We start from the raw sequence: 27,201 nt of genomic DNA on the forward strand, positions 1-27,201 counted from the left end.
AGTGATTTTTCCAAATCTGTCTTTCTGCAAATATTGTAATGCTTTCTGCTCCTAATTAAAAAAAAATGTGTGAAGCTGGTCTATCTCACATTGGCAGAAGCCAATGTAGAAATAAGTGAAAAGGGAAAGTTAACTAATTTTTTTTAATAGTTGTGCAGTTCAACAAGATGAAAATATGTGACTAAAGAGTAGCAGGATGGGGCTTTTATTAGCACAGCAGGTAATTTTGCTGGCCTCAGCATCTATGCCAGATAGGTTTTTTTTTACTGCTTGAGATTGCAAACTCTTCCCTTTGAATCCAGTTTTGAAATAATATTTATCGTACTTTCTGAGGATAAAAACTTTGCTGCCCACTAGTTAGAAGATATGGTCGTGTGAAGTCATGAAAAATCCTGTTACCTCTTCCCATCTTCTTCAGCCACTTAAAATGTACTTTAATGATCTATATTTCTTCATATCTGTCACCTCAGGTTAAATATTACTTTAAAAGTTATAATAATGATGAAGATTTAAAATGAAGATATTTCCTGTTAATACAGTAAAACGTTCCTGCTCCCCTCCCACCAGTTTTTTAACATTTTTATTGCTTCTTTAAATGTCTTTTGTGTTTAGCCTCTGACTTTGTTCAGCTCACGAAATATTATTGTTAAAACAGAAGCATTCAACCTATCATTAATACATACACTCAGATGTATACAATAAAATTATCTATTTTATTGCTTATCAGTGGGAGTGATTTTAACAATATTTTTATCTATAAATGCTGTTTCTTAGGCTTTATTCTTACCATACCACTTTTTTTTCCTGCTTAACTCGAACTGAGTAGCCTTGTTAGGACAACTAAGAAGTAAGGTTTTGTCACAATAGGTAAGGAAGAAGTAAATTACCTAAATTCGCTTAAATGCATTCTTCTTTTCTTTCAAGTTGTTTTTTGTGCAGCTATATCCTAACATGTTCTCTAAGCTTTTCAAAATACTTGAAGTTTGTTGAATAACTTCATAGGTAACAATGAAGAAAGTAAATGTAGTTTAATGGCTATATTAATAGATTACAGTTTGCAGTATGTAAATACTGAAGTATAAATGTAGTCTTGGGCTGGAAATAGAACACTTTCCACTTCAAGTTCAATATCAAAATAATGTTATTACCCAATAGTAAACTACTCAGATTTTGAAACAATGACATTTACATTTCTACAGTGAAGTTTAAGAACTACAGGGAAATATGAAAGCTTATCATACACTAATAGCTGGAAATGACAAACCCTTTGAGTGAAGTCTCATAAAAAAAAAAGTTGTGTGTCAATTAATTTAGAAGGTGGAATTTAAAGATTGCATTTTTTTCTATGATGTGAAACAAAAAGTGCAAAAAAGATTTCCAAACACGTTAGGTATGATTTTTCTTCTCTTCTGTTACAAAAAAAAGTATAGATGAAAATGCCCGAGAGTATTTGGAAGCTAAAATCACAGAAATTACTTTAGACTTTATAGTATGAACAGCTATCTGATCATTAATACAAGTATACTCAAAGAACATAGATTCAAAAGAATTAAATCCAGACCTCTGCAATCACAGGCACAACTTCATATAATTTCTTCTTTAAATATCTTTCAAGTATGGCAATTGAATATAATAAATACACATCTTTCAGTTTAAAAAAAAGTAGAAATTTACTATACAAAGCAAGAATGTGGTTTTGCTAAATGATACCAAAAAGATTGCATTTGTTGTTTAAATTTCTTTGGAAAAAAAAAAAGGTCTTGTAAGTAACATAACAGATTTTAAAGCTCTCATTTCCATCCTTCTTTCTGCTCATTGTTCTTCAAATTTCTTGCTTCTTTACTTTTCTCTTTGTCTTGCACAGACCACCAGACTACACCCACAATCACATTTGGGAAACTTTCCTGACATGTGGTTTCTGCAGTTTCCCTCTGCTTTTCATCACTGGTACAAGGTTCTGTGCTTGTGTTTAGCTGGTTTCACAGGCAATTATTGAAACTCTTTTCTTTTACTTACTGCTGGATTGTTTATATATTACTCCATCAATTTAATTGGACCGTGCTCCTTTACAAAATGTGGAAAGTATAAGCTTGTCAGAAGAGAAGTTTAACAAGTAGGGTTATAATCACCTGGAAAGAAAATACGTACAGGTAGGAAAATATAAAATGTACGTATTAGTTCATTAAGATGGGATACAGATTATTTTATGTCTTCATGAAACATCTTTCAAGAACATGAATAATAATACACAGATATCTGAACCATGCAGAAGAGTAGAATCATTTTCATGTATAGCAGGGCCCCTTTCAAATCTTAGACACCTTACTGTAGAGTTTACCTGTTGAACAGAAGCCTTTCTCATTTGTTGAGCCAATAGTTAGACACAAGGTAATGCACACTTCTGTAGTAAGTTTCAAGGAATTGAAATGTAAAATTCTCATTTTCTTTCCTTCTCCTGTATCTGCTCATTTAGCTGTCTAACCGTCTAATACATATAGGTAAGAAATTTCTGTGTAGAAATCTTTCTCTGTAACCCATTATTTACCGCCTTTGGTAAAATTTTAAAATTTCAAGACAGACATGAAAACTGATATTGAGAAATACTGGTTTTATTCAGGTGATTGTAGATACATTTACACTGTGGTATGTATACACTAGCAATGACAGAGAAACTTTTATGCTAGTGTATCCATGGGAAACACGCTGTAACCCACCTCCCTTTACATGCAGCTCACATGGTAATAGAAGTGGCAGAGCACTGCCCGCCCTTCTCTGTTTCTCTCAGCTGCTTTTCTGAGTCACAAACCTTTATTGTCCTTCTGCATAAACATTTAGATCCTCTTTTAATTTCTGTAAGGGCCTCTGTTATTTGTTCATTCTGGGTTTTTTAGGACTTCAGTATGAAGTTTGCTCTTGGATACTACCCTTTTTCCACATGCTGTGGCTTCTGGTTTTGACCCTCACACTATATGGCTTTAACCTCTCCCTTCCAGTCTCAAGAATTGCACTGCCTGTGGTGGAAAATGTTTCATTCCTGATGGGCCTACCCACTGCTTTTGCTTTCTGTGAGAAGGAAACATCACAGCTAAGAGTTCTGTTTAGCGTTTGGACCCAGAACTAAAAAAGATGAACTGCAGCATCTTCTGGAATTTTTATTTACCAAGTCCATGAGCAATTTGATGGATTTGCTCAGCAAAGCTAACACAATACAAATGGACCCTACTCTGTTCATAAATCAGCCCCCAAAAAGAAATAAATATAATCTAAACCATTCTTGGTCTCAAGGTCACTCCCTAGCCCTAGGAAAGATCATACTATCCATGTCTGCACTTTCATGAAGTCCTAAGAACTTTCAGTCCAAAAGGATTTCAGGAAAGTGTCTGGTTGTTTTTATTAAAAATTCTCCTATTGACCTGTTGAAGGAAACAAATGAAAGAAATTCCCCTTGCAGACCTTTCTTTCCATCTTGGACATTTACCATCACTGAGGTGCATAGGCTAAAATTTCTTCTACAAAGTTACTGTTGACCATTTGGCTGGTCACTTTTATTCTCTTTTGAGTGTAATAACAGTTTGACACCAGGCCATCCAATGCCGCCTGCAGATGTACCACCACGATGTCGCCAAGAATCTCCTCTGACCTATTTTCAGTACCCTTTTGTGAGGGGTGTGATTTGGGCACTAGTAACATACTTTTAGTAAATAGTTCCATAAAAATTAGATGACCATCAGAAAACACCTGAAGTTCTTGCCCACAGTGGTTTCTGGCCTGCATCTATTTCATAATCATTTGCTTTTCTTAAGTCTTATGTTTCTACAGAAATCCTTAAGTTAGCCATAATTAAGTCATTCACTAGTTTCTATATTTATTGGACAAAGAACTTTAAGAGAACTACTTATCTTTCCAGATCCACATCTGACAGGTTGAAAATCTAACAAAAAATGTTGGGCTGGATTATAGATTGTATAAAGAAGTTCTGATAAGCACGAATATCTAAGTTTAGTATAGAGGTCCACTCAACTAAAGTAACTGATGGGCCCATTCAAGTAGAAATGGTGATATCTCCAGATTACATTGCAATACTTGATATCCTCAGGTTAGGCACTTAAAGTTCTATCCACCCCTTTGCTAATTATTATGTTTACAATGAAGTTTCTGAAAATGCTGCTGCATTTTGCAGTGTTGTCTTTCAGGCTCTGTATAACTAGGCATCCTGAGAACCCCTTCTAGGTGGTTGTTGGCAAAATATTGCTTAGAGTTACCCACAGATTGAATAAACATGTAAAAATTCATTCAAAGAAGTAGATGTTTTTCTATTCTGGCATTGTTTCTGTCCATGAGGAAACTGAAAAGAGCTTGTCTAAAATAATGTAATCTTACATGGGGAACATCTTACCAAAGAAAGAGATACATTTCTTTTCAAACATCTCAGTTTAGTGCGGTGCAATGAATCTTGGTGTGCAGCGTTGGTCAGTGACTATGTAACTTAATCAGTTAAGAATTTGTGTTTAAACAAAACTTAGATTTTTACCCTGTGTGCTTTTAAGGGTACATGAAGTACTGTATGCTGCATGTCACTTTATCAGATACTGTCAGTTCCTCTTTGCTTGAGGCAACCAGATGAATTCCATACCCATTAGTTCAGTCTCACAGTGCCAAAACTGCTGGTTTTCTGTGTTTTACACATTGACATGTAAACATGTGCTTGATAATTTGAGTTGACTAATAAACATAAGAGTGTGAGAACAGCCAATGCTGTGTCAGACCAGAGATTCACTGACACAGTATTCTGTTTCTCATACTAGCCCACAAGGAATGCCTAAGGAAAGGTAGAAGAGCAGGGCAAACTTGTAGACATGTCTCCCCTCCCCAGAGTGCTCTCCCACCTTCAAGAAATCTGTGGCTCAGGAACTATCTCAGTCAGAGGGAATACTTTTATATTGGATAATCCTTAATGGATTTTTTTTTCTGTGAATTTGTCTAGTTAATTTCTAACATGTAAACTTCTAACAGCCACTGCAGTCATGCTCCAAGGACTTCAACATCTTAACTATGCTTTGTTTGAAAATAACTTATTTTTATTCTGAACATGCTAGCTGCCAATTTCATCTGATGCTGCCAGGTCTTCTCCTACAAGAGATCCCTGTGTGCCCTTTCCATTCTACTCAAGATTCTATACACCTCTATCATACCGCTCCTCATTTTTCTCTTTTATAGCCTTGTGTCCTAGTTGGTTAGTCATTCCTCCTACAGAGCAGTTCCCTACCTTTGATTATTCTTGTCATCTTTAAACCTTTTCTAATTTTACTGTAGCTTTTTCAAGATGGAGAAGATGGACCAGATCTGCATAGTGTATTCAAGATCAAGGCACACTGTTTAGTTTTCTATTTCTTTTCCAAGACCATACTTAGACATTTTCCCAGAGTCATGTTTGTGTCCTTTAGTCGCATTTTACATGAATTGTTCATACTCTGAGGTGCACCATGGTTCTCCCACAGTTGCTGTCATGACTTGTGTAGCCTCCCCTCTTAAGTATTCCTGAATACTCATTTGCATTGATACAAGAAAATAATATTACCACTCCTTCGTCTTAGCTGTCAGACTTAATGTAGGAAATAGGAGACACTATGAGAGCATAAACAGGGGTGTCTATTGCTGTTTTAGATGCCTTACGGTATGTGAGGCGCCCACCTGGCAAATATGATACAGCAGATAAGGGAGACTTACACCCTTCTGGAGTGACAGCTTGAGGCTGTAAAGAATACCCTGTGGTCTCTAAAATGACACTAGATACCTTTATTTGGGCATTGAATTTCTGCCTAGATGGTGGTATGTAAAACAGTCTAACTCTCATATGTCAATCAAGAGAGCTCTGAGTTCTGAATTAGCCATATTTCTTGGTGAAGGCAACACAGCAATAGCTGCAGTTTTGAATAATTATGTCATGCCAATCTCTTTTTTTAACATTTGCATATACATACAAATTGAATATTTAAAAATAATGTTTCTTTTGATTCTCATTTAGGATGCTGGGGAAATGGTTCGATCCTTTGTTGGTGGCTTGGAACTGATAGTCAATTTGCTAAAATCAAAGAATAAAGAAGTTTTAGCAAGTGTATGTGCAGCCATTACAAATATAGCTAAAGATGAAGAAAATTTAGCTGTTATAACAGATCATGGAGTCGTCCCTCTGTTGTCCAAACTAGCAAACACAGTAAGTAACTTCTAAACATATTATACTAAGTATCTGAGTTTCTTATGTCACGCTGCATTATACCCAACTAAAAGGTTATGACAAGAGCGGTAGATTTTGCAGCAGCTACAAGGAAGAGCTGTAGAATCCTTCCTCTGTGAGATGTATATTGGACATGAAAACACTTTGTAGCTGGTACTAAAATTGCTTTGGAGATGAGCTTCATTTTAATAGTCACTGTTGCTGAATATTGCTTTTGAGAGATGCAGCTGCTGTATGAAAAAAGCACAAAGGGTCGAGAGAGCAATAAATCTGAACCATGCAGAGAATCTCAATGATGGGCCTATATGTTACATTTTAATGCTAATCTTATCTAATTTCCAGTCACTCTAAAAGCACCTTTGAAATAATATAAAAATTCACAGCACTTCCTACAAAGAGAATAAGAGACTACTAGCTCCATGCCTTATAGCTCTCTCCAATTTTTAATTGTACTGCAGTTAAACTGGGATGCCTTAAAGATGTTTGAGAATACAGTTCTGCTTTCCTACGAAATTTTTATTGTATTATGTTGTCTTTAATTTATTATGTTTTTACCTTCCTCAGAACAATGACAAATTAAGACGTCACTTAGCGGAGGCCATTTCCCAGTGTTGCATGTGGGGGAGCAATAGAGTTACCTTTGGAGAGACCAAGGCTGTAGCTCCTTTAGTACGTTACTTGAAGTCAAATGACCCATCAGTTCACAGAGCTACAGCTCAGGCTTTATATCAGCTTTCAGAGGATCCCAACAATTGTATCACCATGCATGAAAATGGAGTGGTGAAGGTGAGGTGGAAGGTTTTTCTTATTTGGAGTTCAAATTATTGAAGGGTTTGGCATGGTCAAAAGAAGAGATCTTTCATTTGAAATAGTTCTTGAATACTGCTGTATACCTCAAATTTTCTGAACGTTATCCTAAAAATGTTTGGTTAAGCAATGAATTAGGGAACAATGTTGCAGTGCTAAAGATATTACAGCTAGGTGGTTGTTAGGAATGGAAATATGATGTGGACATTCACCTCTAGAGTACTTGACTCGACTCAACTCTGACCTAGGCTGGTAGTGACGTCACGTCAGCATTTTGTCATTCTCAAGTGACTTTTGCAAAAGAGGTTGGGTTATCTTAATGGATAGTTGCCTAGTTATAGCAGAAAGTCACCTGGGAACTGAGTGTAACTGGATTTGGGGACAAATTAAGATAGAATAATACAAAGGCTTTGTTTACGTGGAGCTGTTTCAGTGAAACAGTGAAACAGTGTTTCTGTTTCTGCATTTACTTATAAAAATTCTTATTTTAGGAGTTAAATATGAGCACATTCTGCAAAGATCTTACTCTAGAAAGAATTTTTCTCTCAAAAAGATTTTTCTAGCAAAGTTTTATCTCACTAGTGGAAGCCAGTAGAGTTATTCCTTTGGCACAGGAGAGATAAGGATTATGGCCTTAGAGATGGAGATTGTAGGAGCTCTCAATTTTCATAAATTTCCTGAAAGATTCACTGTTTGCAGACTATTCATTTTACTTCATGTTCAGGTAAATGTATTGAAAGTAAGAGTTGATTTATGATGTAGTGCTACTATTAATGTTGAATTTATGCCTGCACTGATTGTGCACTTTATTGTGAGCAGTTTCAATTCTGGCACAGTGTAATGGTGTGTAATGGCATTATCATACATATATCTGTAGCTGGCTATATCTGTAGTCGGATAAAAAAGATCCACTGGTCAAAAATGTTTAAAGACTCAGTTTAAATGCCAAATGATTCTGTGATTCAGATAATCTGATTTCTATCAGATGGAAAATAATGAAAATAATACAAAATATGGAAAAAAATTATTGATCTTTCCAAACCACTTCTTCACTATCTTTTGATAATTAAGCAGTATTCTCCAGCTTCTCAATGGACTTTATTGAGCCATAGCCATGGCATATTCAATTAGGGAAAACAGCCATAGTTGTGATAATGACCTTTCCCATTCAGTATCCAGAAACAGTCACCCCGTCTAATGTGGCAGAAACCTTCTTCACTATACTTAGTCAGATGGGTATCTCAAAGAAATACTGTCAGAAGAACAGATTTAATCACTCTGTTGTTTAGATACTTAGGGAGATGTGTACGATAAAGTGTCTGAATTCCACTCTGTATCATTCAAAAATGAAATAGTCATTCCATGAACAGAAAATTCCCTTGAATTTTAGGTCAGAGCTACAAATATATGTGACTAAAAGATGCAGTGCTATCCCACATACCTTGAAGTATTTCAAAATTCCATGAGGTTTGACTAATCCTCCTCTGTAGTTCACAAGATCTCAGTTTTTTGGGGGAAAGCAGTCTGATTGCAAACAAAACTGGTTCTGTAATGAATCTTTAAAATGCAGGCAAACCTGATCGAGAATTAAGAGGTTAAAGAGTGTTAAGATAAAAACACCTGTGACCACACATTGCCATGAAGGACCTGGAATAATTCTTCATACCTGCTAAGTATCACAAGATGCAAAAGTCTTGGGAAGGATTTTTGAAAATGATTCAGAATATCAGTGAAATCACATCTAATGTTAAAAGGCTGCACCGTTGATTCATGCCATAAGCTGTTCAGTTTGGTAGACTGGAATCTCTTCATAGCCAGGAGGTGACTGTGAACCAAATACGTAGCCAGGAAAAGAAACTTTATGATTCCTTACTGCTCATTTTTCTCACTGGCAGTAAAAAATGAAAACATTCTTCACAAATAATAATTCTGTATTTTTAATTATCCAGATATTTTAAAATAGCATTTTTTCTAACATAACAAGTATACATGGAGCTGTTATTAAAGCTTTATTCCTTTAAGTCTTTAAGAAATCCTTAACAAAAGGCAAATTGATAAAATGGGTAAGTCTAAACAGTAGGACCCTGGAGCAGTTCCCAGCTCTTATGTCCAAGTGTATAGCCTGGCCACATACTGATTGCACGTTAGGACTAAACCTGGATGCATACATTCTGGTTTGTCAAAAAAAAAATGCAGGTGCAGACCTGGAATCACAATATGTATCAACAATTGGGAATCAGGACTGCAGGGCACATTGCAAAATGCATTTGCCTTTCAACTAGGATATAGCCAGAGACAATCCAATACCAGTGTATGTGTTGAAGTTAACATGGCTCAGAGATCCATGTTAATAAACTGTGAAAAACCTGTATCTTGAGCTTTCTTACCTGTCTAGCTTTGGTAGCATGGAGCTCAGTGTCAGATGATTTGCCTTATTCTAGTAGTATGACTGCAGTACAGGCATATCCATTTTTTAAAAAGTGTGTAGTTTGATTTTGCCCCTATTTTTCAGGGAATGGAATTCTCCCACTCACAAGAGGACAATACCTATGGTCATCTAGAGTTTCTAACCCTAAATAAAGCCTGGTTTAATTAGCAATTATCCTGCTGTGATGTTTCCAACCACTTTCTAATGTTTATAAGTTGTGTTATACCTAGAATGGCAAAGCAGCAAAGCAAAGTGAAGCAACAAATAGGCCTTTCTGGAGGATATGTCAGACCAGTGAGACACAGTGGTTCCTATCCAGTGAGGATGCCCATCTAATAAGTGAAGCGTGGTGGGCAGTCTGAGAAAATATGTTCTGTTGGACCTATGATAGTTTCTCCAGATGTGCTAGTCCAACTGCTTTTGTTCTGTGTTGCCAGAGCTGAGCAGATCGTGAAGCAAATCAACATGCGCATCATGACAGCTTAGGGCCCAGCTGGCCAATCCACCAATGATTATAAGCTTGACTTCTATGCTGGCACTGTTGGAATTACCATCAAGAATCAGTTACTGGAGTTTCAGAAAGGCTAAAGAGGCATTCCCAGTTGGCAAGGAGAGTGGGTGGAGTAGATTTAGTTGCTCAAATGCAAGAGTCAGTACAGTGCTGAATCTTGCCTGGTCTATTCAGTTCGTCTGCCTGGCACAGGTGAGACAGTAGTTGCAGCACTGTGTCTGTGCTCTTGAGTATCTTTGCACCATGCTTCTCAGTGATGACAGAATGTCCAGGTGTTTTCATTCTTCTAGCCTCTCCGGTGAATAGTTGACTGAAAGCATACTTTGTATTTATGTAGGGATGGTTATGTACAGATTTTTCCAGGACCAATCATATTTTTGCTTCTGGAAAATTTGTCTGGGTTCCTTTGATATTTTTTCATCCTTTTACCAGATATCTAGCGTTTTAGTAATCATGCCCAGTTGGATTAATGTCACAGCTGCTGTAGTTCTGACTAGGTTGCAATACATGCATAATCCCAGGTGTTCTTCAGCACATGTTCATGCGCTGTGTTCACATGCACAGAAAGTCTGATGCTTGAGGGAAACATTTACTCTGTGTGAAAGACACTGATGCTGAGTGCTTGAACAGTTGGTCAGAGACTTTCTCAAAGCATCAGACTTTCTGACCATTCACTATGCAATGTGTATGTACATGTTTCTGTCCAGGAAACCAGGAATAAAAATATATAGGGAAAGTAATTCCAGCCAGATTCTCATATTTCACATTTTGCCACTGCTGCAAACAGTATTTGCTAATCACAAAACAACAGGTATATGCAGACAGTTGTGACAGAAAACCAGTGTTCCAAGGTTTCACCTGTTTGTAACCGCACCCAAATACGTTCAGCTTTCTCAAGCAAGGCTGTGGGACAAAAAGGTTGGGAAATACTGGTGTATGTCAGCTGCCATGTGAAATTCTGAGTAGACAAACAGGGTGATTTTGGAGGAAGTTTAGAAAGGCAGTTTATGAAGTTTTTCTTCTATGTTCAGTTCCACATACAATATTCTTATGACCGGGAATGGAACAATGGTTATGAGCTGTGACAGATGAATCAATGCTTTCTTTCTACCAAACACCAGAAAGTATTTCCTCTTTCTGAAGTAAAAATTCATGGCTGTGCTGGAAAAGAGATTTGTATTTTCAAAGACCCAGTAAGGACACATGGGACACTAGAAAGCAAGAGAAATTTTTAGACATCAGACTAAGGAACAGGCATCAACCTGAATTCAAGATTGGAGATAGCTGGCCACAAACCAAGGGAGAAGAGAAATCCAGTAGGGGACTGGCAGTTTATAGCCAAGATAAGCAGGAGTACCAGGCAACGTTCTTCACACTTAGAGTCTGTCACAATTAGAGGGAAGAGAAATAGGAAAAGTCACAGATGACTGGAAGTATCCAGACATCACCACATTCTTCATGGAACCAGCAGAAAATCTCCCTTAAAATGTAGCTGTTGCAAAGGAACAAAGATGTCTATCTATAGTTGACTGCTGCTGAAACCTTAGAGCAATCAAGCTTGTTCATGAAAAGATCTTCAACTGTCCACTAAAGAGTACATTTATAGGGATGCTCTTTTAAGATGAATTGTGGAAAGACTGTTCTGCAAGGCACAGGCAGATGAGGAAGTGCAACTACTTTAGTAGTGAAAAGATGAGTCTAAACACGGTTTAAAGGAACAATTCAAGTAATCTGAAGATCCTGAAAGAATGTTTAAATCATTGTCCTAGAGACCATGTCACCATGTCAAATTTATACAATGCTTCTCTGTGTTACAGTCACACTTTTTCTTGGTTATGTTGGCAAGCTGTAGACTGGGACATGTTTCTGAAGTGAGTGAGTGACGATGGTGGTGTGTATAGGCACTTACAAAACTGCTCATAATATACCTTTTAAAAGACTTCAGATATTTCAAAAGATTCAATGTATATACAAGTGAAAAACATGTAACTGATTCTTCCTGGTCATTCTTAGTTTGCAAATGAAGAACGATAAAAGGTAATCTATTGTGGAAGTTAATTTCTGATTTTATAAGTGATATAAAGGATTTGGTTTTGTGGAATATCATTATTATTTCGATGTAAAGAAGGCCTAGGAAATTTGAATGGCCTCATCACCTACAGAGTTGGGGCCAATTTTTTATGATGAGGCTAATGAGACCTCTGAGGAGATTATTAAAGTAATGAAAAAAGCAAGAACAAGGGAAAATAAACACCCAAAATCAGGCTGTGGAAGAAGAAAATTCATCAAAGTCATAATTCATCTTAACTTTAAATGTTTACATTGTCAACATGCCCTTCTGAAACAGTCACCCAAATTCTTGTAATAGTCAAGGAAAAGGAATAGATTCTTTGTTGTGTTTCATCTCTCCTAATTTAGACATTTATGCAAAGATAAGGCACCTCAGTCTCTACTGGCAGTATTTTCTGGTCTTCTTTGGCTATAATGGGAGGGCAGGTCCAAAGTTCAGATCTGCACATCTACACTGTAGGTATCTATGTTTAATGGGGTGAATCCCATCCCAAGGCAGTGGAGAACTTGTTCAAATTACTCTACAGTCCAGTTCATTATTAGATAGGAATGACAGAATTCTGAATAATAGTGCAATATGAAAGAGCTATTAAAAAAATTAATTTATTCTCTTCCTAGAAAAATACAGATGAGATGCATTTATATGCTGTGATAGTAATGAAACACTATCTGCCCAGCAGTAACTGAAGCACACTTTGAACATGATCTAATAAAGCCAGATGTTTTAAATTAGTGGACCTAACTAACTTGAATCCAGGGATTTTGAAAAAGATCTCTGGAGTATTAAGGATGGATTCCTTTCATCTAACTTCGGACACTTTTAGGTATGGAGTTTAAAGTAGTCTAAACTAAGACACCTTCTGTAGTCCATGGAAAGAGAGAGAGGCACCTGCAGGCTTGTGCTAGCTGAAAATAGATGCCCAAGATATCTGGAAGGAATAGACTCATGAAAGTGCCTAGTTTTCTCCACTGAGTATAGAAAGGACCTAGGTTACTAGCTCAGACTAAACAGCTAGCTTTCAGACAGCTGAATTTAAATTAATATCCTCCTGAATGTTGATTTTCAACAAGCCTTGTGGTACAGGGGAAGTTGCAGGGCTGGAAGAAAGGTAATGTGCCAATATTTAAAAAGCCTAAATGAAATTATAGTCCTGTAAACTGGACACTATTCTCTTGTTAAATAATCATAGGTACGTGTATTATAATACTAGAAGGGATCGTTTTAATGATCTAGTCTGACTAGCCTTGCTCATACAAACCAGAGACATTGCTTCAATTTATTTCTGTTTGGAATAGAGTATATCTTTTAGAAAAACACTGACTCTTTACTTAAAATATTCCAGCGATGGAAAATCCACTAGAGCCATCATAACTTGTTCCAGTAGTTAAATACCTTCCCCATAAAAACATTTGCACCTTATTTGTAGCCTAAGGTTTGTCTAGCTTTATCTTATGCAATTACATGTATGATACTGTTGCTTGGCAAACTGAAAAGCCCTACATAACTTCTGTTCCTATATACATTCTTTTTGAGTAAGATCAAATTACTTGTCACATTGTCCTCTTTTTAACTGGCTGAGCAAGTGTAATCTCTGATGGAATGTCTATCTTTCTAATTCTTTAATTATATTTGTGTATCAGTTCTGAATTTTTTATTTTTGAACTTCTCTTTTGGACTGAATTTCAACATACTTCAGAACAGAATTCAGTATTCCAGTAATATCTTTATGAATACTTAAAACAGGTAAAATAACTTCCCTGTTTCTATGTAAGCTCTGTTTGAACATCAGAGATTTTCATTATTCTGTTTGGCCACAGCATTGCCCTCAAAGTTCATATTCGGCCAATTTTCTACTTTTATGTCCATGTCTTTTTGGAAACTGTTCCCCAGGTTAGACCTTCACATGCTATAATGTTGGCCTTCGTGCACAGGAGTAAAAATTATGTAATATTGTTAATGTAAATCACCAGTGAATTTAGAACTTGTGATATAAGTTGATTTTTTTTCAGGAGATTAAATCAGATTTGAGTTGTTGTCAATATACTTTAAAAATGTCAGCTGAATTAGCTCTCATTTTTGTAAGAATAATTAATAATTTAAAAGCAGTCACAAAATGTATTCAAGCATTTTATTGTTTTAGAGAGGAAAATTTTAAGAGACCAACACACTGACTCTTCTTGTAATGCCTTTAAAACAAAATATTGCCTTTCCACAATGGAAGATTCCAGGTTTAGCAGAGATACGAGTCATTAGAAAACTGAAGGAGTTCACTGGCTGAGAAAGTGGTAAATACTTTTGAGTTATGTAGACATAAATGGATTAAGGTCTATGAAAAGAATACCAGTGGCTTTGATTGTAAAGTATGAAGCTAAAAAATGCCTGTTCTGCTTGCCAATGAAATTCTACATTTGCAAGTACCTGATCAGATGGTACACAAATATTCTAAAACATTTAGAGAAATCTTCCTAGTGAGTTTCCAGTATCTCATATGAGGATCTCTTGATGTTTTGACTTCAAATTTGTGCTTGAATTCTGAACTAATTAAATAATAAATAGTAAATGTATTAATTTTTCTATTTATTCATTTATTTCTGTGTACTGTGATGATGCCTAAAGCCATTGATCACACATAAGTAGTCCACTTTGCTAGGCAGTGATGTATACTTACATAAGAGGAAGGCAACCCCAGAAAACTTTAAATTTAAATGTAGCACACAGCAAGGGAGGTGTGGAGGTGAACAAACACATAGGAATGGAATGGTAGAAAAAAATCTATAAAAATATTTGTATTGATCATATTTGATAGTTCAAGCAGACCAAGATACAATTACTGCTAATGCATAGCTGCAACTCAATCATCATAAGAAAAACATAAATACCAAATACTGACTGTAAGTTTTTTGTGAAAAACGAGGAAACAGGACCACTGGATAGTAGCCAGTCACCCAGACTTTAAAGCACTTACACCATATGGGAACCATAACTGGTACTGTTGGCAGTTTTTTGCATGTGTGTGTCTGTGCTGAAGGCTACATGAAGTTAGAATAAATTAGCCTCTCTTGAGCTCTGCATTGTTCTGAGCTGCTTTTATTATCCAAACAAGTTTAAATAAAGATAGTATTGCTGTCCTGCACTATGAACAAGTCAATTTTCTCCTGTTCTTATTCCATTGTACATACAGAACTAATTATTTTTGGGCTAGAGGAACCATTAACTTAATGATTACAGTACATATCTGAAATGCAGAAGATCAGACTTTCCATTCATGTTCTGACATTTTTAATATTGAAAGTGTCTATCCAATCTACCAGTGCATAGAACTGATCGTTAGCCTTACTCTGTGGTCTGATTTATTGAATTATTTGCACAACATGAAGTACTCTGTTTTCTTAACATTACAAAATATTAATAGGTGCCTTCTAGAATATCAATTATTGTAGCTTATAGGAACTTCACCAGGGAAGCTGAAAACCTAATTTCAAGTGCTTGGTACAATAAGGCAGGCAAAGCAGAGACTCATGCTCCTAAGAGTGGGACTTGATTTGTATATTCATACATTTGAATATCTATTTTTTAATACATCAGATTTGTTCCTGTCTTCTCATCAGACTAGAGCCTCAAGAGATGCATGGGGGTTTTTTCAGTTTGTTAACTTTTTGGGGTTTTTTTTGGCAAAGAATGTGTAACAGCTATAAAGTATTTTCTGAATTCTGTGATTAATTAATACATAAGAGGTATTTGTGCTTTTTGAGTTCTACTCTTAATGGCAGATTAATATTCTTAATGGCAGGTTAATTATACGTAGTCTCTTCCATTCCCTTGTAATAATCTAAGATACAAAACCAGTTGGTTTAACCATGATTTATGAAAGTTATTGTGAAATGTAGATTTAATATTTGGAGAGTTCTTTTATACTTTGTTATAATGACTGTATTAAAAAATACATTTTGTGTATTTTATTGTGCAGAGCTTCCAGAATATTGGCCATTGTTTGCTAAAGTCATAAATCCCTACAAGAAGTTTTGGCTAACCATTTTATGTGAAAAGACTTTCATAAGACCATCTTTGTGAAATAAATAGATATGAATTACAAAATATGGAAGACAATTAATAGTAATTTCTACTGAAAACATTCCAAAACCAACTTTTTGCCACAAACCATATATATCTGAAGTTTAGAAAATGAAATGCAAAACCACTGGCACCTACTTCTTTAGGAGTATTTGGCTATGGGGTTGGTTGTTTTTTGTGGGGGGCCTTTGGTGAGAACACTGAATACAGAATATGGAGTTTTACATTATTAAGCAAGGGTTAAGATATGAATCAAATATGAATCAAATATGAATAAAATATGAATTGATTTATAAATCAATCAAAAATATTTCATATAATATCTACGCAATAATATTATTGGGGTACAATAGTATGTATTTGCATATTTACATATTGATATTTTTATTTTAAGTTTAGAAGAACCCACTTTTTAACTATCGTGGTTGGCTCTATTCAGGCTCCACAGCTCAGGCTGGAGATACAGCATGTTTGGCACATACTCCAAGCTGATGCCTGTTGCTTTTTATAAATTAGTTGTTACAGTTCTTGGACATCAAGAAAGAGGGCACTAGATGGCAAAATTTCTGCATGTCTGTTGGCTACAGAAAGTATGCCCAGTCCCTTCACCCACAAATGTATTGATCGCATCACACTTTAAAATTTCAGATATGAGGTTTCATAAACTAAGTCCAATACTGGCATATTTTGTTTCATTTCAGAAGGATTAATGAAAATTGACAATGTTACGCCACAGCAATTTCTATTGTGTTAGCAACTGCCAGGTGTGAACATTTTCCTTACAGTTTCAGCTCCAGGAAACAGAAACCAGTAAGACTTTACCTTCATAATAAGCAAAATTTCACCATTCATAAAGTAGGGGTACTTACATGTAAAACATTTTGCTTTTGCGCCATTGCCAAAGGTAATGAAGTTTGGCTTTGGTGTAGATTAAGCCTCAGACTTTAGATGATTTTTCAAAATTTCACATTACTAAAGTTTATGATACGTAGCAAGCGTTCCGTTAAAATCTGGCTGATCTCAGATGGGAAAAACCAGCAGCCTAAGGGTAATCAGCTTATCTTTGCCCAAACTCTGTGCTTCAGGAGACCTTTAATGTAGTAACATTTGGATTGCAAACCTAGAGGCTGGCATAAAGCTCCTCTTGGCACATTTTAAACATCTTTTAGTCTTAGAAAAAGAAGCTTGTCCCACTAAGCTGTAGGTTTGTTGGAGCTGTTTAACAGTAGCTGTGCCCTGCAGCTCTTTTAGTGATAAATGAGCCACTTCAATAAGTGCAATTGCAGCCAACTGTGCAGAAGGAATCCTTAAAAAAAAATTTAAATAGACATTTCTGAAGCTTAAAAATGCACAAACAAAGTATGTTAAACCAAAATATATGTTGCTCCTTTTAATGGAAAAGATTGCTACTGGCTAAGTCTGCCAGCTTCAATAGGTGTGCCAAAAAGCCAAGGAATCTGGCAGAGTCCATAGATAGCAGTTCCATCTTTCATCTATATTTCTTTTCTGTATTTATCTTGCTTTAGAAAATGCAGAGAATGTCTTTTCCTTCCGACTTGGCACTATTTCCAAACCACAGAAATACACAGAGCAGCTTCTTGCAATTGTTTAGCTCCCTGCACCGGTCTTATCCTTGTGACTATGTGAAATGTTTCTTTCTAATTTGGCAGTAATAAAAAAGAAAAATATTAAAATATTTTTATTTTTATGGAATAAGATCTTATCTAAATTGCCAGATATTAAAATTAGTTTTCTTAATTGAGGGATGCTGGGCTTAATGTACAAGGGCAGAATGCCAGGTAATTATTTTTGGCATTCAGCTGATCAAAAATAGTTTCCTTGTATGTAAGGAGCTATTCAAAGAAGCTGAACATAAGAAATAGGAAGAACAATATACATATATATATACACACATACATATACATATGTATACATGTGTGTAAACAGAGGCTGAATTGTCACTCAGGAGTCCTTAATGTACTGAATTATGCATTCATTGTTGTCATCTATGAAAACTACGGGGGTTTTTTTTGTCTTCCTGTAGAATCAATCACTCAGTTCAAATTGGCTTCAAGCCCCAGTCATTGTAGCCTCTTTTATGTTGCCATTTCAAAGAGCACTCTGCAGTATCTTTTAAGTAGTATGGCACATCTTATTGCTGTCACTTTCAAGGTATAGATGTTAAGGAAAAGTCCTTTTAGAATGTGTAGATTATGGGATGGGCTCTATTGTTAAAGTTCCTCATCAGTGTTCTGTACTTCGGCATAACGTCTAAAGGCCTGACGAGGCTGCCAGGGGACAGGAGGCTGATGAGAATTCTGTCACTGACTTCAGTGACGGCTGGATCAGGTTATGATGCAATGGGGGTTATATAACAATCCATTTCATGTAAAAGCTAAAATGTATCTTCTAGACTATGAGTGAAGGTCCATACAATTTCATTTTATTGGAAATTTTCTTTTATTTAATTTTGCATTTATGCCCAAGGATGATAATTGGCTGTATTTACCAGCTGCTAATCAGTACAGGATTTCTTGCAACAGTTAATGATAATTTTTAATCTCTGGAAGTTTTGAAGAAACAATTAATGTTAAAGTAAAAAAATATTGGTCAGTATTGCTAGTTAAGTACCAAAAGAGTCTGATACACTGCAAATTATACATTATCTTTGGATCTGGGGAAACTGGAAAGCTTTCACTACAAGAAAGACATTGAGGTGCTGGAGTGTGTCCAGAGAAGGGCAATGAAGCTGGTGAAGGGTCTGGAGCACAAGTCTGATGAGGAGCAGTTGAGGGAGCTGGGGTTGTTTAGTCTGGAGAAGAGGAGGCTCAGGGGAGACCTTATCGCTCTCTACAACTACCTGAAAGGAGGTTGTAGCGAGGTGAGTGTCGGTCTCTTTTCCCAAGTAACAAGTGATAGGAAGAGAGGAAATGGCCTCAAGTTGCATCAGGGGAGGTTTAGATTGGATATTAGGAAAAATTTCTTCACCGAAAGGGTTGTCAAGCATTGGAACAGGCTGCCCAGGGAAGTGGTTGAGTGACCATCCCTGGAGGTGTTTAAAAGACGTGTAGATGTGGTGCTCAGGGACATGGTTTAGTGGTGGACTTGCCAGTGTTAGGTTTACAGTTGGACTCAATGATCTTAAAGGTCTTTTCTAACCTAAATGATTCTGTTCTAGATAGAAAGTGAATTTAAGTTGTATCTAGTCTACTTGTTGCATTTGTGTTGGAGGTAAAAATAAAAAAAATATCTGCATGACATAGGACTGAGAAAGGAGGCATTCATAAAGGTGATTCCATACTGTCATACAGATATGACAGTTCCAAATACCGGATTCAGGCTAAGATACATAAATTAGGGCTCTGTGGCAATATAGAAAGATTAAAAATCTCCAGAAGGTATTTAGAACACCTAAAATCAGAATTGTCCTCTGGAGGTCTTGTCCTTCACCAATTCTTGCCTGTTGCTTACCTTGTCCACAGGTATGTGGGATGTATCCAGGTTTATTTGCTCTTTTTATCTCTGTACATTGTATCTGTGCAATCTGCACAAATCCAACGGTCATTAGACTGGGTTAGCTCCTTTGCAGAATTCCAAAGGGAGGTAATTGCTAGACTCCAGAGGCATTATAGGCTAATGGAGCATGTATGTATCTAAAGAAGGTCTGTCATACTTTTGTACTGGATTTGCTGGACATTCACTGTATAGAGAATATTTTATTAGACTTTTGCTTCTCAAAGCATTTTGTCTTCTTGTCAGTTGTATAGTCTATTTATGTGCAATAATCTTGTTGCTATTTGGAAGTGTTGGATAGACCACACCTGGATTTTAAGAGAGCGTTCAACAGCACTCTTCACCACAAATGCTTAACGAAGTTAAACTGCTATGCTATGAGAAGGCAAAGTCCTACAAAGGGTAAATAATTGGTTAAAAATGAGGAACCAAAGTGTAGGAATTAGGATCAAGTTTTGCAGCCAAGGGATCTTGCCATTCAGTATTTTATAAATGATAATGGGAAGGGTGGTGAATGGTAAGGTTGCAAACTTTGCTGACAATACTAAATTCTTCATGTTAGTAGAGATTAGAGCCAATTGCAAACTGCAGTTCGCAATGCTGAGCCATGGAGGTCACATCTCCTGTGCAAGTACATCACAGCTCAGTGCAAAGTTTTTACCTTTCATGAAAGCACTGGATTTACTACGCTGGACAGTATGGCACACTACACGTGCAGCAGATGCAAAGGGACTGCCAGTAACTATCTGTTAGAACTGAAAAGATGTCCGTGTATTTGGGCAAGGCAATAAAGTCCTTACAACCAATTTGGACAGAAAAATTTTCGATGTAACATACAGCTAGGGACACCCTGAAGCCCTGACTTGGATCTTGGGTTTGCTTCTGATTGATCAGGCTGTTTTTGTTAATCTCTCTGCTCTTCTTCTCATAATCCAAGAATTCTCATAACATTTGCAGTTAAATGTAAGAGTTATTTATCTTTAAATTTGTGTTGCCTTCCAGTGGAGTGCGGGGGGGAATTTATATTCTGTTTAATCCTTCAGCATCACAAATGCATACAAGGGAACTGTATTTTGAGAAACCACTCTTTGACAAATGCCAATATTCTGCGCAAATATGCTCCTGTTCAGGAAAGGATGTTAAATTCCTTAATTTTATCATGATTCAAGCATGTGATGCAGTGTTTTTATGAAAAAGTAGCCTCTTTGAGTTGGGAACTGATGAAGAAGAGAGTACATTCCGCATGTAGGAGTAGTGCTTTGTCTTACACCAGCTTCCCCATATTGTTATAATTAGGCGGCAGTGTGCCCCAAGTATACTCGCCCAAAAATGTCCAACATGCTGTTAATAATGTTCTTGTGCTAGCATTAGTGTTGTGAAATAGTATTTTGGGTAGCTAGTTAACTAACCTTTCCAAGCATTTTATCCTGCCTGAGACACAAAGTAACCACCATAGCGAGTTTAGAGTATCAATCATGATTCGTTTTACCTTTTGCAGTGGTAGCATTCGGCTAGAAGACCCACATGAATTTTTTCTTTCTATATTAAAGCATAGAGTTGCATGGTTTTAGGAAATTAATTTTCACATCTTCCCCCGCATGCTTTAACCAGCTTTAGAAGAGCTTTTATACATGTGCTACAACCTCCACTTGCCCAAGCATAACTATAACTTTCTTTTTATAAAACTAAAAAAGCCCAAGCAAATGAATAAGCCAAAACTTGAAGCTTGGAATTAAAGTTGAGCAATTACTCAATAAAAAGTTGAGGAACAGACTTTTACTCTAATCAGAGGAAAGTTTTAGATTTAACTCCTATTAGTGAATTTTTCATTCCCTACTTCCTGGTTACATCTTTAGAGAAGGAAGGAAGGAGATCAAGGCCTCTAGTATTTCCTGGCTGACATACACAAGTCAGGCAGGCAGGTATTATTGCTTGCTTGCAGACTACACAATGTCTTTAAAAATCTCTGATCTCACAAAGCTTCCAAAATCCAGCAGCCACTCAGGCAGTTTGTGGCCAGAGTGAGTCCTTGAGTGGCTTTGGGGAGATGATCTGCTTCTTTTTTAAAAAATACCTGTCTAACTCCACTCTAGAGAACTATATGCAAATCACAAATACTTTGGTTGAATATGGCCTGAATGGAGTACTAATTCAAGCCACCCCTTACCTTTTAATCACCAAAAAACCAAAGCATTTATCTGTCACAATAAGTGTGCGTGGTAATGTTTTTCCACAGCACAGGCTTTAGGAAATCATGTCGATTTCCAGCACTAGTAAATATATTCGATGATCACTATATCACACTCTGTTCATAGAGCAATGCTCTTCATAGAGAAATTTGGGTTGATTATAGGAAGTAGACTCCTCAGTATAAAATAATTTATTCCTTATGTTTTGCTCTAATAACAAAAAAGAAGCAGTTTGACAATCTTGAAGAGTAACTTCCACGCTATGTTCATCGTTGCTTTCATTTTTTTCTGATACCATACATTTAAATCTACAGATATGAATGAATATGTGGACTATACACGGACCTTTGCCCATGAACAGTCCCAGCTCATTTCTTGCTTCATCACATTCAGTTTCATATTTGTTTGAATAAAGCTTAGCTGTGTTCATACCATCTATACATTTATTTATGCTGTGTTCTAACTGAACATTTTCTAGTACATTTACTAGTCTAAAACTAGGCTACAAGTTGAACAATACCGCTCATCTTCCAGTTTATGTAAATGTATGCACTGTTTCCACCCACACATCTAAAAACATGAGATTATAGATCAGTCTTCTTGCATGCCACAAAAAACCCCAGCTTTAAAATACCCTGGCTTGTTATTTGAAATAAATGCTATTGTATGGATCTACAGCAAGAACATCCTGCTTTTATCCCCAGACTTTGATATGTAAGGTTTACTAGCAAAAGCACCCCACTGGTTTTGATTATAATGATCGTATATGGGCAGAGAGACAGACACTTAGACCATTGGACCTAAAGCTATATTAACTTTAGAGATGAAAATCAGTACTTGGAATTGAATACAGAAGAGAGTTTGAAGTCCGTTCTCTAATACCAGTAGGTCTAGCATACTTTTAAAATACTAGTACAGTCAGATTTTGTACCCTGTTCTCAGGATAAGATGCAGCTTGAGAGAAACATTGCAAAATTTGTCACTACTCTGGAAACTGTGGTGTCTCTTTGCTGCAGTTCAATGTTGTCTTCAGAGGCAGACTAGTTATAGTGCACTTCAGGAATACCAGCCAAACTAGAGGGAGAAACCGCACCATGTTTTCAGGGTATTGCTGAGAAGTCAGGCAGAACCCTTCAGTGTGTGAGGGTTATTGGACAGCTTAAACCTCCTTTTCTTCCTCTGACTTGCTACTGATAGTTTATTTGCAACTGTCGCCTCTTAACTTTCGTATAATCTTCATATGACTGCTGGAGATAGACAGACAAAATGACAGTATTCATATTGATAGTAATGTTAAGAAATTTGGAAAACCAAAACTGAATTAGCAATTTTTTCTCAATTTCATATACTACCTCCTTAGTAATACTTGGGAAGGAAAGACAAGGTAAAAGTCATGCTCCTGTAAAATGAAAAAGAAAGCAAAGTGTGAAAAAGCAGGTAAGTACAGAAGAGGAGCAGGAAATACAAAGAAGAAAGATTGATCAGGCTGGCACCAATATATTGGAAGGATATATTCCAATATATTGGAATATATTGGGGTATATTCCAATATATTGGGATATATTGGGCAGGCAAGGAGAGTCCCCAACATGTTGCTGAGCCAAGCTAAATTATGAAAGGAAAGGAACATCCATGACATAAGGTTACTGTTTTGAATGTCCATTACATGTAGTAAGTAAGCAGGCTCCTGTTTTGATCTTAATAAAATGAATTTCCAGTGAATTGAAAAAAGCTTTTTTAAAAATGTCACTCTACTGAGATTATGAAAAAGTTCCTTAGTCTCTCTATCCCAACGAAAGCCTTTTATATGTTAATCTTCTCTTGAAAACTACAATGAAATAAAAATAAAATAGAGAAAGGGTTTCAAATAAAAATATGCTGTAAGACCCCGGGCTTCATCACTTCTGGATTATCAGATCTGCCTATTGCTTTTTGTGGGATGAATTTCATATCCCGTAAGACTCTTTGTACATTGGAATGTTCATGATGATTGAATTCTTTCTTAATATTGCACCAAACTTCTTACAGCTGAATGTAGATTCAAACTATCTGCCTTTAAGGACTCCAATTGGTTACATATAATCATACCTTTTAAACAAAGATTAGAAAGCATTTTTATTACTAGTTTTATTTAGCTACATTACCTTTGCATTGTATGTTTATATTTAGTTAGACTTACATCTGAAATTGTTGGAAATATCCCTCTGAAGTCTTGTAAGTAACAACTTGAGATGGGAAGACCTTTAAACTTAGTGTATTTTAAAGTGGCCTGCAAGTTTACAGTTTCTAAACTATTTTACATTTCACCATTTAGCATTTTGTTCACTTTCTCCTTGTCACTGATATTCAGAGTTCTCTGCCATTTATTATGTCTTTGCACAGAAGGGGGGCATCCTTCTCTAAATGATTATGTAAGAAATAGACAATTAACACAGATGAGGTGGAGAGAGAGCTGTAGGGTTTATTCATATTTTGTAGACATAGAAAAACTCACAAGTATGTATGTGTACTTAAAGTGTGTACCATATTATAATTCCCTTTAGGCATTCAGGTTGTATGTATTTCTCCAAAGTGATGCAATGCAACATTTAACCTCACTGGAGTATGAGAACTATATTCTTATTTTGTATTTTATTAGTATGTGCTCAAGAGGATTTCTTTTCAAGAGTGCTATCCCCATTGTAGTAGGCACAATTCAGATGTGTTGGAGAAATGCAGTCCTTGTCCCAAATACCTTTCAGTTTAGTTGTAAGACAGGAGGTGACTAAACAAAATAAATAGACAAAAAGGGACAGATAGCAGGTAGGAAAAACAAAAAAAGGAAGCTGTACCCAGAAGGATTTTAAACTTCAAATCTATCATGGCCTTAAATCAGTCGAAGTTCAATGAAGCTGTGTATTCTAAAGAAATAGTAAACATCTCATGGTAGGGTACCAGTAATGAGATGTTCAGAATACTTCACTGAATCTATCAAGCCCCACTCTTCTTTCTCCCTCGTTTCCTGGCATTTTGTGGGATTCAGCTTACCAACTGCCATTTTGTCACAGGCAGTCACATAGGAAAAAGTAACAACTTGCAGAGGACAAGTCACCTGTCGTAAGACCCGAGATAGGTGAAATGCTTTAATATCTGGAAGTGCACCACAAACTGCAGACGAGTTTGTGCTCATCCTAACATGTCCTGCACCTGTTTGCAGAAAGTGCACAGGTTTGCCTGCCCCTGTACTCTTTCACTGGTTTTCTGAGGGAGGAAGGGAAAGATGAGAAAGAAGAGACAGCTCCTGGCCAGCCTGCTGACGGCCACCATGTTCAGGTGTACCTTAGCCCCAGCCACATCCTTTGGACCTCCTCATCCACCAGCCATGCTTGAGTGACTCCCAAAGTTTGTTATCCTTTTTCCATGGCTCCCAGAATGGAGATGTGTTTCATGGGAGAGAGAAGAGGAAAGATAGGAATAAGAGGAAGGGAAAAGAAGCCAGGTGCAATCTTACTAGGAGTTCTCCCAGCCAGTGAGAGAGCTTAAGTCCCCACCTCTTTACATTCAAAGTGAGTGAACTAGGCTACACCAGGGGCTGCTCTGACTTTAACCCCAGAGAGGAGAGACCTTATACGAGAGGGAATCAGCACAGTAGGTGTCTGCCCTGCCCATCTTTTGCCTTTACTAGAATTTCTTGGTACTGGATTTTGTGCGTTTGCTAGCTCAGAGTGTTCCCTGGCACACAGGGCTTTACGTCTGAAATCTGTTCTCTTTGTGCCACCTGAGAAAAACAAAATTAACAGAAAACACTGCAGAACTTACGCGAGCATCTTCTTCTTAGGAGGCTGTGCATGGTACATGTTGTCTTACCCTTTCACACAGCTGAAAGAGGAAATCAGGAAATCGGCCTGAATTTTAGTTTAGAAACAGTGACTTAGCTTAACCTTCATTATGCTTTGATTGTGGAGTATGTTTTATTATTTGTAATTTAATTTTACGAGAAGTATTTTCATAGGAATATGTGTAACATAATGCTCAAACTAGGTGCTTTAATATTTTCCAGTGTGCAATATGGTGTTGAAAGTTAGCAAAATGCTGGCTGGATCTAGACTGATACTTTCTTGGATAAGCTTCTACCATATGCTTTTATTTAAAGTATTTTTTTCTTTTAGGTTAGATTTATAAAAAGCATGTGAGAAATGTCTTTCTTGGAAAAGAAGTGTTATGCAATTAGAAAATCACAGCGCTAGAAATTTAGCATCCTTTAGGAAATGTTGCATGTAAAAGAAGTCAGATACCAAATCTAAATTTAAAAAAAAATGGCAAGTCCTACCACCAACTGGAAATGCTATGTCAATCTACAAGATGTCATCACCAACACAGCAGATAGAAGCAGCAGTTGTATTGAAGTAAATGTCTTCAGTTCCAGGAATGTTAAGCTCTATGTGAACTCTGACTAGCTTCCCAGTATAGATACGAATCTTGTTGAAGGAGTTTGCCCATATTTCCTTCTCATTAGAAAAAATCAAATAAAATTTGTTTTACGGGGCAGAAAACCTAAAGAAGCCAGAAAAAAAAGGGCATTCAATATTCTTTTTATAGTTATTCTTTATTCATTGTTTGCATTCATGTTCACAGGACTCCAGAGTATTGAATAGGCTGATCTTTTATCTGTTTTATATGAGCAAGGGAATGTCTTTCCAGCAGTATTGTTCTACACTTTCCACTGTTTTGGAAAACTTGTTGTAGAAACATCACATTACTAACCCCTTATTTAAAGACTAATACATGCAAAACTCTATTCTTTCTGAAATCACCACTTCCTGTGTTTCCTGCTTCCCACCTCTGAGCCTGGAAGCTGCAACGACTGTGACCAAAGGAAATGGAGTACTTATAAATGATTGTACCCATACACGGAGCATCACTAACATCTGAGATTTCTGTCAGATTTAGGATTTATTGTTGCAAAACTTGTCTATGCTTTTTCTGCTTTAAAATCCCCTTGAGCTACTTCCTTTGTAGAAGTGAAAAATTCTAGAAAGACATCTTCATACAAAAGAGGATTACTAGCCCATTTTTATTACTGCCTTACTCATCCAGGGATCCATACCCATTTTGGAATGACACTTTTACAACTTCTGATGTTGATGCTTATGTTATCTTCTTGGAAATAGTCATTTTTCAATTGGTTATTCTGTGATTGTAGAGATAGTATTTTAAGGAAGCTGTGCTATCAGACAGTGGAAGGTGGCATCATTGATGATGCATGAATATCCAAGCAAATATTATGGCTTACCCCCTTACCTCTTACTATTGACCTGAGGAACAAAAGACTTCCCATTTTTGTTACACCTTTGATAGACCAGAAAGCATAATACCCAACAATGAGAGTCTGCAAAG

The 27,201-nt window shown here is 36.5% G+C and overlaps 1 protein-coding gene across 2 annotated transcripts in view; it reads left to right on the forward strand.

The window, feature by feature from the left end:
• The window catches only part of ODAD2 (outer dynein arm docking complex subunit 2), an 88,414-nt gene that overhangs the window by 55,576 nt on the left and 5,637 nt on the right, over positions 1-27,201 (forward strand). For both annotated transcript variants that reach the window (XM_075495511.1, XM_075495512.1), the window contains exons 17-18: positions 6,026-6,214; positions 6,800-7,021. In XM_075495511.1, coding sequence (XP_075351626.1) covers positions 6,026-6,214; positions 6,800-7,021 — 411 coding nt within the window. The remainder of the gene's footprint in view (positions 1-6,025; positions 6,215-6,799; positions 7,022-27,201) is intronic.

This window comes from Mycteria americana, chromosome 2 (assembly GCF_035582795.1).
Source record: "Mycteria americana isolate JAX WOST 10 ecotype Jacksonville Zoo and Gardens chromosome 2, USCA_MyAme_1.0, whole genome shotgun sequence".
Lineage (NCBI taxonomy): Eukaryota > Metazoa > Chordata > Aves > Ciconiiformes > Ciconiidae > Mycteria > Mycteria americana.